Raw genomic sequence first — 14,263 nt, 5'->3', positions numbered from 1 at the left:
GAATAAAAAAAAAAAATTCAAAGAACAACCTCGGATTGTTCTTCGTTGTTTTTAAGAAGCAAATAAAAAGAAAGTGAGACACAAAAAACCAAAAAAAGAAGCAAATTAAAAGAAAGTGAAAAAGAAAATTAAAAAAAAGTGTTTGTTGTTTTTAAGAAGCAAATTAAAAGAAAGTGAAAAACGAAAAACAAAAGAAAATTAAAAGAAAGTGAGAAACAAATTGTGGATGAGAAGCTCGATAGGAGGAGTAGCCCTAGACCAAGTGATGGTGGTGATAGACCAGCCCAAAGCGCTGGAACCACTCTCCGATGCCTCAACTTCCCTAAACCTAAAGCCTGGTTTGCCAAGACCAAGTACTCGATCCCACCAAAATCCGAAGAGCTAGAACCCTTAAACCCCTACGAGGACAATGACGATGATGAGGGATTTGATGATGTAGACAAAGGAAGACGAAGATGATGACAAGTATCACGCGTAAGCTAGCAAGAGGAGGAAGATCAACCGAAGAGCCTTGATGGAGTGGGTGTTGTTCTATGCAATCATGACTGGTTTGATTTGCTCTCTCACCCTCAAGTCTCTGAAGAATGAGGTGAAATGGGTGTTGAAGATATGGAAATTGTGCCTCATGGTGATGGTGCTTTTCTGTAACCACCTCGTCTCTGGTTGGGTGGTGGGGTTCCTGATCTTCATCATGGAGCGCAACTTCATACTTCAAGAGAAGGTTCTGTATTTCGCATATGGCCTCTGGAAGAGCTTCTAGGCCGGGTGTTGCTGGCGTGGATGATCATGTTCTCCAACATCCACAAGCACAACAAGGTCATAAAAGAATAAAAAAAAAAATGAAGTACTTATTTAATTTGTATTAAAAATAAATATTAAAATTATTTTCATCCTTCAAACAAGTTTTTTGTTTTTTGATTTTAAAAACTATTTTTTAAAACAACTTATAAAACAATCAATTTTTTTACTTTTAAAAATAAAAAATTATATATATAATATAAAAATTCCTATAAAAAAATAATCACATGCCTTCATACTCAAAAGACATCTTTTAAAATATAAGTATTTTTTTTTTTTTACTTCCTCAAGTTTTAAAAATTTTGAAAAAAGTTATATATTAGAGTATATGATAAATTTTTGTTTCTTTTCTTCCAAGAGTTTTTATCTTTTCCTGCTCTCTCTCTCTCCTGCCGTTTCTCTCTCTCTCTCTTTTGCTCTTTTGCGCTCTCCCTCCGTCCCTCCTCAGTTGCTTGTAATTTGATTACGGACTTATAAGGTCGGGATAGTTGCGTGGAGAACAGTTACACTGGTTGCGGCATCAAACCTCATTTCTGAATTTTGTATCCAAGATGGTCAATAAATATGTAATTCAATTCTTAATAGGGCGGTACAAGTTTAATAGTTTATTCCCAAATTTTTCTTGGAATCGTCTGCCCATTAATTTAAGAAATATTTGTGCCAAAGTATTACATCTCCATATTTGGAAAAGTAAACCTCACTTATTGAAAATTGTAAAAATAACATCAATTTGACATTTTCATTTGTGTGTGTTTTTTTTAAAAGGGAAGGGCTCACTAATTGTCTGAACAATAAGTTTAGTTCCTATAAAAAAAATTGAGGGAAATGTGAGGAAAATAAAATTGAGGGGAAAATAAAAAAAGAAGTAGAAAAAACGAAAAAAAATAAAAAATAAAATCGAAGTCAATAAATTATTTTTATATGCTTCTTCAAATCCATTCAACTTATTTTCCTTTGTTATATAAAGATGAAATAATTTAAAATGCATAAATATTTCATTTTCTTTCTTATTTTTTGTAATGAAATTAAATATGAGAAAATCATTTTCCTTTAATATATATATTTATATTTTTTTTTCTTTCCTTAATACTTTCAGAATCAAACATAACCTAAATTTTCAATGGTAATGTATATTTGCATTTCCATCAAGTGAATAATTGTAGTCTCAAATTGGCTACATTGCAATTTATACTACTATTGCTACAATGGAAATTGAGATCAATTGCTAACTCGCTCATTATATCGTTGTTATTATCACAAAAGTGGTGGTTCATGGAGTAGGACAACTCTTATTATTTCAAGTTAAGCAATAACTGTTGACAACTTTGACAGATTTACATCAATATCATCATCGTAAGCATATAATTAACTATAGTAGTTTGAAAAATTGATCGAAAACACAACTTCTTTGCTTGTTAAGACCAACATCAAGCTAAAGTTATATGCAAACTTTAATATTTACCAAAAAAATTAGTTGGATTACATAGCATATATGAAAATGAAGTTCTAGTGATGTAACCAAAGTGTTGTCTTTAGTATCTTATATACAATATCACTTAAGTCATCTTACAACCCCATTAATAGGCAGGGCATAGAGTGTGGAACTAGAGCCACATGATAAACCAAGGGAGATCAATTTCAATGTGATTATACATGATAATAAAGATCTACAAGTATGGAAGTTTCTTTAGCATAATTTTATATGAAATTGCCATTATCTCCTTATTCTTTTGAAACATAGGGATACATTTGAAAATCCTCTCTAATAAAAAGTCGATATTCTCTCGAGGAGAAGGAAAAATAAATTAAATGATGAAATAATGGCAACCAAATGATGAATAGCTAAATGCAACATTACGAAAAGGAAACCACATCGTGAGGAAATAGGATGAAAATTTTAAAACGAGGAAAATATGGAGGAATTGCAACACTTATATTCTCAAATAGGATAGCTAAACCTAGTTTTTAGTGATGGAGATTCTTGAGATTAATGGGGGAAGAATTAATGGAAGATCTCTCGAAACATCGTGTTTCCAATTTTTAGAAAAGGTGAAATTAAAGATGCATAAGTATCTTCCCTCGCTCAACGATGATTTATTATTGTTGAGATAATTTTTGTTTGATGAGAAAGTTGTACTTAAACTTATATTGTTATCGATTTATAAATGAAATAGATATGATCTCTAAATGATCCTCTAATTCTTGTTTCAAGAGTTGTTGATCAAGGGTTTGAAAGAGCTTGATCTCGAATTGAAAAACTGTTAAAAATTTGATTTTGTAGACTTGATTTAATTTAACTCTCGGTTTGACTAGCCCTTGTCATAACTTTGGACTTTGTGTTACGTAAGCCTAGGTGGAATTTGGATCTTGGTATACATTGAGACTTTACCTAACTCAAAGCTTGGGTTGAACAACAAGCATCAGGGTTTGAGTGGCTCTACATTAGACAAAAGAAGCCGTGAATATGTGAAGACTCCTTGAGGACTCATTTTTCCTTTCCACTTGATTTGCATGACAAATTATTTTTTGTATCCATACATAAATTGGTATGTAAACTTAAAGAAAATTGTAATTTGGATGGACAATTGCTCTTTTAACAGTGTGTTAAAATTTTGTCTAAGGTGCAAATTATAGGTCATGTAAATGTAACAAGCTTTTGGGGGTTCAACGATGAGAAGGTTTTTCAAGTGTTAAAAATGTTAGAAGCGTTTCGTAAAATTATTTCCAAATGGACTGTTAATCCCTTTATAAAAAATTAAATCAATGATGCAAAATAAATCAAGTACAATAACAAAATTAAATATATACATTCATTATCTATTGAATTGATAGTACAATAGGACCATGTTTGATATGTTGGAATGAGTAGTATGAATGGATATCTCATTCCTTTTTTTATTCATTCTCAAGTTTGGATAACTCAAGCGAGAATGAAAATGAAATAAAAAATGATTTCAATAGAAATGAAATCCCACTCATTGGTGAGATTTTGATTCATCTCTAATATAAAGTATTTTGATTTCCTCCGACTTGTTTTTTAAATAACTTTTCAAAAAAATAAAAAACCAAAAACTTGTTTGGATAAGTTATTTTTAAAAATATATATTTTTTAATTTTATAAAAAAAATTGTAAAATCAATTTTTGTCATATAAACTAAATTTAATTCAAGTTTTACTAAAAGTAAAAATAATTTTATAATTATAATTAAATTTAAAATAAATATTTTTTAATAAAATATGAATAGTAATATTACAATGAAATCATAAATTATGTTTTTAATAAATATTACAATTACTTTTTTAAGCTATTCTCCATTCTCATGTACTAAACATGACCTAAATGTAATATGAATATTTACTTTATACGATGCATTTGATCGGTATTTGATGAGTTTTTGTGAGCATAAATATTTATTGTCATCTTTGCTACGTTTCAAAGGGAATAGCTAAGGAATAGTTTATATATATATTTTTTTGAAAAAATAATAGTAACTTTTATATAAATGTAAGAATATTTTGGAACTTACCTCGAAAAAATAGTAACTTTTAAAAACCATTTAAAAAAAAAGGTAAGGTAAGCCTGTACTTTTTATATAATAAGTATTTTATTATAGAAAATTATTATTATTTTTTATTTTTATCACAATGAAATAAATTCGAGTACTATTTCATATTCCATGGAAGGGGAGTTGCTTCAACTCTATATAAACCTATCTCCATGGGACATAAATTAATCATAAGGGGAGGAGGAAAGAAAGAAAGAAATCTTGTAACTTTAATGCCCTCTTTACAAAGGAGATCGAACATGGAGGGACAAAGAGCTAGGGTTGCATTCATTGCTTGTTTGATATTGGCGATGTAAAATAATTTACATAATCATATAGATTAATCATACATGATTAAAGGATATTAACAATAGGAAATTACTATAAAGAACATATCTGTTTGAGCCATGATAAAAAAAAAAAAAAACCGTGATTGATTGTTGCAACCAAGTCTTTCTCTCAATGATCTTGATAATAGCTATGGTGGCTCTATGGGAAACCAGATAAACCCTTTTTATCTAGATTAAAGAGGGGACTTAGCATAACTCAAATTGGATTCTCATTGGCCCCTCCCATAATGGGCTTCAATGAGACCCATAATCTACACTTGCTACTCAACTGAGCTTCTACTCAAAAGATGCAAAACCCAATCCAAAATGTGATCACTAGTTAATTGGGCTCATTATAAAATAGACTATCCATTAACCCGTTTTTGCAAATACAAATTATTCAATTAATGTTAGCCCATATAAAAAATTTTCCAACAGGCGATGCTTGTGATGGAGTCCACACCAGCATTTTCCTTTGCTTGCCATGGCAAATGCTTTCTCCTCTGTAATACAAGAAAAAGGAAGCCTTCCGTATGCGCTGCAAGATGTTTAGCTAAGTGCGTTAGACCTCGTTTTAAAGTAACTGCTTTAAAGAAGGTGTTGAAAAATGTATGTCAAGAGGAAGAAGTAAAGAGGACTGTTCTAATGCAGTTGAGAAGCGATGCAAAAACAAAAACATGCTGGCCGAATCGAGTCCCAGCTACCTCTGCCATCATGGTTGCACTACCAATATGTGGACTAAAATCAGCACTTCTAAAAACCCTGGTAGCAAGCACCCTCTCTTTTTTCTATCGCTCGCTTTCTCTTTTTCCTTCTCTTTCTATTTATTATGTCACTCAACATTTTTCTTTTCTGAATTTTTCAGTTGCGGCCAAAGTATCTGAATGTGTGGACGATTGCGGGGTGATGTGCGCCAAGCATTGAATGTGTGGAAAATTGCTCGACGATGTGTGATAAGACTCATTAGTCTCCTTAACCACTTAGACAACCCATCTTTAGGCTAATAAAGTAATTTATAGTACAAATATATTTTCAATGGTCATGTATGCTTGTGTTTAGGCTTTGTGAATAAAGTTAGTTATTATTCATGTTTGTTCATATCTTGAAATAATGATATGTGGGTGTTTGATCGATTGCAAACATGTAACTTGTTCCTTATTGTTCGTGTACTCACATAGGTGGTTCATTCGAGTGATTTGTGTTAGTGTGTAGAACATTTGGGTTTAAATATTTGACTATATGATAATGTCTCCATGGCCAACAAAATGAAAGAGCAAATTTTTTTGACCAAATCCTACATGACCTATAAATAAATGAGCGCATTACAAATTTTATTAATATCTTCACACAACTTGCCTAAATTGCATCAACATAATACTCATCTACAAAAAAAGAAAAAAATTGGCTACAAGAAAAAAATTAAATAAACAATTGCAAAATTTGATATCAAGTCGGGATTCTAGCAAATCTAACTTCATAAAAAAGATAGATATAAAATTGCTTTTACGGTTTCATTTGGGCATTATGAATGGAATGTAATGCCATTTGGTTTATATTTTGGAATTTTGAAAGAACATTCTTCTAACCAAATGACATTATGTTCTGTTCATAATGCCCAAATAGAACCGTAAAATTTATGATATTGGATTTGCTAGAATTCGACTTCATAAACACAAAAGGTAAGAAAAGAAGAAAAATGAAGCAATAGTAGGAACTCAACAAATTTATAATAAAGATGCTAACATGTAACTTGAAATGATAAAGGAGTGTTTTGTTGGTAACAAACATGTAACTTATTGCATTCTATTACCTTTGAAATTATTATCTTAAAAAAATCTCTTATGGTCACATTAAGGATGCTAACATGGGTTCAACTAGCCGAAGGGATCGGAAAGTGCAAATTTGGAAATGGAAATAGAAAGGATAAAGTCATTGCAAAATAAATTGAAAGCATTTAAGAAAATGAACTAGACACAAAAATAAAGTACTTTTTTGCAAAATGAAATAAAAAGTAATTTGGAATAATAAAATAATATAAGTTTAAATTATCATTAAATGTAGGAAGAGTGGAATTGAAAATGAAATTAGAGTGGAAATGAAAATGAAAGTAGAATATGAGACATGCCAAAATGATCTCCTCAAAATAATTAACTTTTGGAAATGAGATGTGACTTACAATGGAACATATGATGTAGGACAACTAATAAATAAAAATTGAGGTTTATCAAGAAACTATTAGGTCATGTTTAGTATGCTGAAACCGGGAGCGGGAATAAACCTATCTGTCATTTTCTCATCCATTCCAATGTTTGGATATCTCAAGTGAAGATGAGAATGAAATAAAAAATGATTGCAAAGAAAATTAAGTAGGATTTCAATTCATCCCATAGTAGGAGATATTTTGATTCTTTGGTATGATTTATTTTTAAAAACACTTTACAAAATTTAAAAAGTCAAAAACTTTTTTGGATAACTTTTTAAAAAAAATATTTTTATTTAGATTTTGTAAATTTCTTTTTGTAAATTTCATTTATATAATATAAACTAACTTTAATTTGAGTCTTATTAAAAATAAAAATAGTTTTGTAAATTTAAATTTATTATAAAAATATGGATATTAATATCTTATTAAAGCATAATTGGTTTATTTTATTAAAAATAAATAATAATAATTTAAAATTAATGATTACTAATACTATTTAATTTTAATTTAAAAGCAAAAAAGTTTAATTTTTTAAGGTGTAAATGAGTCAAAAATTTTATTACGTGCATACTTTTACTATCCAACTAAGGAAATGATATTCTAAATTTTTTTATTTAATCTCTTAATTTTTTATTTAATTTTATAATTAATTAATCACTTTTTGAATTTTAATTTATTCTAAAAAAATAGAGGATTTATTAAAGAATTTAAAACATTAATTATGTCTATTAATTTTTACAATCAATTTTTATTTATATTTTTTAAGTTTCAAATTACTTTTTAAAATTATTAAACTTCTTATTTTATTTTTAAAAATTATTTCTCAAGAACAACAATCAAACATGAATATAAAGTTTTAAAATAAATTTGTTTCTATCACACCTAGTGTGAAAGGTTTTTTTAAAAAATGAAACTAAAACCAAATAATCATTCCAATCTTATATTCTTAAATACATCCAAACGTAACAATTAAAATTACCATATCCATTTCTATTTAAAGAGGAACGGGAATTGAGAAAAAATATTAATTCTCATTCTTTATTCCTATATATAAACACGGTGTTATATGATTAGAAACACATTTACTAAAACAAGAGCATTTTAGAAAAAAAAAATAGACAGACATGAAGAGAATGGTTGTATTGCAAAGATCAAAGAAATCAATTTCATACATTTTCCTTACTTATTTTGCCAACATAATGACCATTATTTTCTTTATAATAATAGCTAAATTCAAGTATTATTTCATATTTCATGCTACGTATATAATTGTATGCTTCAACTCTATATAAACCTATCTCCTTGGAACATAAATCATAAAGGGGATAGAAAGAAATATTGTAAAAGAAGAAAATGGAGGGAACAAGGGTTAGGGTTGCTCTCATTGTTTGTTTGATGTTGGGGATGCTTGTGACTGAGTCGGCAGCAGCATTTTCCCCTCTTTGCTATGCCAAATGCTTCTTTATGTGTCTTATAAGAAGAAGGAATCCTATCTTATGCGGTACACTATGTGTAGTCAAGTGTCTTGTATCTGGTGGTGATAAGGACAAAGAGTGCTATGAACGAGTCGTTGACAAATGCCTCTCAGAGGGAAGAAGTAAAGAGGATTGTGCTAATGAGGCTGAGCAGCAATGCAAACGCGCAAATATGCTGTCTGAATCGAATCCTAGTTACCTCTGCCAGTATGGTTGCGCTACGAATATCTGCGCTAAAATAAGCACTGCATATAACCCTGGTAACCCTCTCTCTCTCTCTCTCTCTCTCTCTCTCTCTCTCTTTCTCTATTGCGCGCTTTCTCCTTCTCCTCTTTCTTTTGTTTTTCTTATGTCTCTTAACATTTTCCTTATTTTCATTTATCAGCTGCGCTCAAAGTATCTAAATGCGTGGACAATTGCGGGACGATGTGCGCCAAGAACTGAATGTGTGGAAAATTGCTCGACGATGTGCGACAAGAATAATTGGTCTCCTTAGCCACTTAGGCAGCCCATCTTTTTGTTTGTTTATATCTTAAAATAATAATAAATGGGTCTTTGATTGGCAGCAAACATGTGACATGTTCCATATTCCCTTATCTTGCCTTTCAAATTATCAGCATTTTGTCACATGATGGTGCATGTGAATGATGTGTGTTAATGCATAGACTTTGAGTTTAAATATTTGATCATATGCTAATATCTTTAGAACCAACATAAAATGAAAGAAGAAAATTTTTTTGACCAAGTCTTACATTAACATATAAATAAATTTGAAATTATTATCTTAAACAAATCTCTTGTGCTCTCCTTAAAGATGTTAACATGGGATCAACTAGTTCAAGGGATAGGAAAGTGCAAATTTGGAAATGAAAATAGAAAGATAAAGTTAATGCATAAATAAGTGAAGGAAATGAACAAGAAAAAGAAAGGCGTTTTGCAACATAAAATAAGAAGTTATTTGGGATGATGAAATAATTAACAAACATTTAAATTATCATAAAAATATAGGAAGAGTGGAATTCAAAAATGAAATTAGAGTAGATTGGTAGAATTAGAAATGAAACCATAGAATCTTCATTGGTTGATAATGTATTGAAACAAATTTTTGTTCCTGTTTTTAAATCAATAGATCTTCATTCACTCTTAAGTCGTGTTTGGTCTGGTCCGAATGAAGAGTGTGAATGAAAATCTCATTTCTTTTTAATTTATTCTTATATTTAGATAAATTAATGAGAATGAAATAATAAATGATTATGATAGGAGTAGATTTCCTTGGTATAGGAAACGATATATGATATCTTAAAAGTACTATTTTACCCCTACATTTCTGTTAGGCTTTCATGACTTTTTGTGATTGATATTTATTTATTAAGTAAATATTATTTTTCTTAATCTTATTATTTAACCAAAAAGAAAACTTTTAAATGTTGTTCTTTTAAAATAAAATAAAAAAATTATATTTTAAACTATGTACAACAAATAATCATTTCAATCTTATATTCTTTGATACCTCCAAACACAATAATTAAAATAACTGAATTCATTCCTAGTCAAAGAGAATTGAGAACTAGACACAAAATATTTACTTTCATTCCTCAATCTCATATAAGAAACATAACGTACCTTCAAGGAAGCAAGGAATAAAGACTATCCAATCAATTGGTACCTTGCCCCTTTTGCTAGTCCTAAAGAGAGTTTTGGGACATTAATACTTTTATTTAATAAAAAAATCCCATAAATAGATTACATTTGAAAATAAAAATATTTGGTTATAGTGGATAAAATAATCCTCGTATTGTGAATCGAACCTTTCTCATATTTTTTCTTAAAAAGTAACTTATTTTTTTATATAAATGTCTTTCACCATTTTAAGTATTTACATGTAGATTTTAAAAGAAATAATTATTTTTATAATAAAATAATATGGATATTTTTATCTAAATGAGATAAAAAAATGTAAGAGGTGAAATTGACAAAATTAGGTTTTCAAAAATCCTTTTGAAAATCATGTTTGATCTAATAAGCAATACCTTTTGCCCACGTGGAAATCCACTTAGTAGAAGCATTTAAAAAAAGAAAAAAGAAAAACGAAAAAGGAAAAACACCCTTTCTATTTTAAGCCTCTCGTTTGTTTCCCTCTTACTTTTCCATTTCAGGTCCCATTTTCTTTTCTGCAACCCTCATCCCTAGCCCCCTACTTACCGACAAAGGTAGTTGGATGTGAGAATGTGAAGGTTTCATTGTTGCTTGTGTGGGCTTTTGTGGCAGTTTAACTTGAGCACAACTCCGCAGTAGTAGGTGAGGCATCCTTCAATAACCCTATTATATTAGATAAGGATGCCCATGGACCAGGTCATAAACATAGTTGTGTTGCCCTGCTTACAGTGGGCTGAGCTAGAACCTATAATCAGATTGAATTGAGTTTGAGGTGGTAATCTCTTGCCTTTCCGTGTATCTACGTATATGTGAGTTCTTTTGGGTAAATCAAAGCCAAGAAGGTTTTGGGTAATGTTGATTCAGCCCAAACATACGATTTTGTTGCTCTAATCAATAAAGGAAAATGCACAAAGATATTAGTGTGGATTAGAGAAAAATAGAAAAAAAAAAAAACAAAGTTCTCTAAAAACCACAACTAGGTGCTTTTAAGATAATTTAGATAATACCACCTTTATTATCCCATGCAACAAATTTTTATTAAAAAAAAAAGTAATTTAAAATTTTGAGTTTAATTTGATTGCAATAAGTAAAGAAAGGTTGATAGAAAAGAAGGGAAAAAAAAGAGTAATTTTAAAAATAAGGATGTAAGTAAAATTGAAAAAATCAATAAACTGATTTAAACCAAGACTGGTCATATTGGTTTGATTTTAATAATAAAAAAAGATTGATTTAGTTTGAGAAAATTTAATATTATTATAAATATGTTATCCTCAAAGGTATTTCATTGTTTTTTTAATCATATGATTAAGTTATCAAATTTTATTTAGAATCATTTTGTAATTACTAAATCATGACTTATTTTATTTTGGTTCATTTTGTACAAGTAAATCGTGTCTTCTCTAACTATAGAAACGTATTTTTGCTATGGAAAAATGTTGAGATCACAAACTAATGTTGAGTACATTGGGGATAGAGCTATGATGGTATCTATGAATGTGTCGATTAGAACTACATTTGAGCAATTTTGGATATGATATAATACTCTCTAGCTAACATTAATAGAAATCATTTCCAATTAGTCATTTACTCTAGGTACCCTATGAAAAGAAATTACATGTCGGAAGAAGTCTTTCCAATTTTGGGCAGGACTTGGGTTTTGGTGTACATTGAGACATTGCTTGACTTGAGGTTTGGATTGAATATCATAAATCGAGAGTTTGAGCAACTCTACATGAGTCTGAAGAAGTCTTTTTAATTTTAAAGCTTCAAAGATCTGACAAGAATAAGTTTTCAGAATGTTTCAAAATGCCTCAAAGATCGAAAGAGAGACAGAGAGAGAATCCTTGCAATTTCTTGAATTTATTATCTGAATTTCAGGAAGATCAACCATAACTCAATTATTTAAGTATTTGGTTATGTAAGACTTATGCAGTAGCATAAACTCAACTTTAGGTCTTGAGATGATATAGTTTTAGTTTAACCTATGCCTTAAAATTTTGAGGTGGACAACTTTTATTTTTACTGAAGTAGTGAGCATGATTTTTAGTGGTGTTTTAAAAATTGGACTACATCGGCTGGTCTAATTGATCCGATTGGTCCAACCGTCGACCAACCACCATTCCGGTCTGATTTGGTTCTTGAGTTGGTTAATCTTTGAACCACCCTTGAATCGTCGGAACCAACAGGCGGATCGATGAATCGACTGACCTGACCGATTTTTTATGAATCGAACGATTCAAATAATCCCTCTCCTCTTCCAACTCTTCTGCCCCTTTCCCCTTCTTCCCCCTTCCCATGGGCCTCCCTTGCTGCTCTAGTCGCTGCTTCTCGCCCCACGACATGTGAACGACTCCCCCCATTCTTGATCCTACCCCTCCCCTGTGTTGTTGTTGCACGCGGGTGCCCCCATAACTCTCTCACGTTTTTTTACATATTTTTTTTATACTTCCATTATTTTTTTATTTTATTTTACATTTATTATTTTTAAAATTTTATGATTTACGTTTTGTAATTTTAATTTAAATTAATGAAAATAGATTTTAAATAAAATTTTGAAAATATCGTGTGTCTCATATTTTAAATAAATTTTTTATTTTAAAATTAGTTTATGATTTAAAATTTCTGATTTTAATCTAAATTTTTTTATTTGAAACTAATTTTATGATTTTCAAATAAAATTTTGAGTTTTAAATAATATATAAATTTTTATTTTTATAATTATTTTTAACTTTAATAATATATAAATTATATATTTATGACGTTACCGGTTCGACCGCTGGTCTGACCAATAAACCGAGAACCGATAATTTTTTTAGTTCAATGACGGGTTTGATTTTGAAAACATTGATTTTCACTTTAATTCAAAACTTATATGAGATTTAAAAGCCAGCCCAATTTCATTTACTTCGAGAATTTCATCATGTTGTTCTACAAATGTGTCAGATATCTTTTCTTTGGTTTCTTAGAATTTCATATTCTTCCTATTATTAGTGGGAAGGAAATAGAACTAGCTAAAGATCAGGTGATTGAACCAAACAATTTATTAAATTTTTTTATTTACTTTTTTCTTTTCAAAATCAATTTTCCCTTCAAACTTTAATTTAGATGAAGAGATAAGTACTGAAACATTAATGCCCCCTACAATAAGACAAGGGTTTAGATTTAGAGGCTTGCACTTTCCCCACACCATTTGATGGATGAATCCTTGCGGATATCATGCATGCCTTTAAACCTGGGATTCGTGGTTATCTCTTAAGTCTTATAGGATGGGCATTTACTGATGAGCTCAAATCCTATAAATATCGGACTGCCTCCGTTTTTGAAATAACATAACAGTGAGAAAACAGGTAGAGAGGAAGAGAGGAAATTAAGGCTATGGAGGGAAGTAGGATTAGGAAAGTTGTGATTGTGTTGATGATGTTGGTTGCAGTCATGCTTGAAGTGGCAGCATCAAGAGATGCCCCAGTCTATTCAGAGAAATGCTATAGAGATTGCTACAATTGGTGCCCTGTCAAAGGCCACACCTGGTGTGCCACACTGTGTTCAAACAAATGCACTAAGGGCGGCCCCTCCGTCCCAGATGCCCTCTGCAACTGCCTTTTCAGCTGCACCCAGTACATCTGCCCTGACTTTGGCACTGGTATAAAAACCAAGCCTCTCTCTCTCTCTTTCATTCTCTCATTTCAATTATAACATACTCATCTAAGCATTATTATTGTCGTTGCAGATCCAAATACTGATCCAAAGAAGGTACAGAAGTGTCTCAACAAATGCTATGATATCTGCGACGTCAAGCTAATCTAGTTATTACTAGTTCATGAATATATATAAACCAAAAATGTACTGGGAATTAATAAGAAGGCAATGTGAAGTATCTCATGTTGATGAACATTTCCTTCAATAAACCAGTTGATTTGATGGTATCTATGTTTTCCAATATTTGTTCTTTGTTTGAGCAAATTTCACAAAGTCCCCTTAATCATATCATGAGTTACAGAAGTTGATAATAGGCAGCACCCCACTTTACTCAACAATAATATCTTCAATGGTGCTGAAGGTTCCATTTCATTTCAAAATAGTACATCTTACTTACAAAAAATCTAGCATAAGTACTATTTCAATTCTTCGTGAGAATTTTGTCGATTGTAGGTAGAGAGTAGTACCGTGAGACAGGAAAAAAAGCGTTTGTATATATACATATGGGAGAGACAATGGCACTTAAAAGAAAGTGACAAAAGTTTCTAATGAAATGTTTTA

The 14,263-nt window shown here is 30.3% G+C and overlaps 1 protein-coding gene across 1 annotated transcript; it reads left to right on the top strand.

Moving 5' to 3' along the window:
* The first annotated feature begins 8,228 nt into the window (after positions 1-8,228).
* LOC117922469 (thionin-like protein 2) lies at positions 8,229-8,794 on the top strand. Its single transcript, XM_034840601.1, has 2 exons — positions 8,229-8,610; positions 8,736-8,794. The coding sequence occupies exons 1-2, from the start codon at positions 8,229-8,231 to the stop codon at positions 8,792-8,794; spliced, it is 441 nt and encodes a 146-aa protein (XP_034696492.1).
* The last annotated feature ends 5,469 nt before the right edge of the window (positions 8,795-14,263 follow it).

This window comes from Vitis riparia, chromosome 9 (assembly GCF_004353265.1).
Source record: "Vitis riparia cultivar Riparia Gloire de Montpellier isolate 1030 chromosome 9, EGFV_Vit.rip_1.0, whole genome shotgun sequence".
Taxonomy (NCBI): domain Eukaryota; kingdom Viridiplantae; phylum Streptophyta; class Magnoliopsida; order Vitales; family Vitaceae; genus Vitis; species Vitis riparia.
Note: the sequence above shows the minus strand (reverse complement) of the source record. Positions and strands in the feature narration are given on the sequence as shown.

Coding starts and splice junctions, on each gene's coding strand:
- LOC117922469 (XM_034840601.1), top strand. CDS start 8,229: ATGGAGGGAACAAGGGTTAGGGTTGCTCTCATTGTTTGTTTGATGTTG. Junction 8,611..8,735: donor AAGCACTGCATATAACCCTG/GTAACCCTCTCT, acceptor TTCATTTATCAG/CTGCGCTCAAAGTATCTAAA.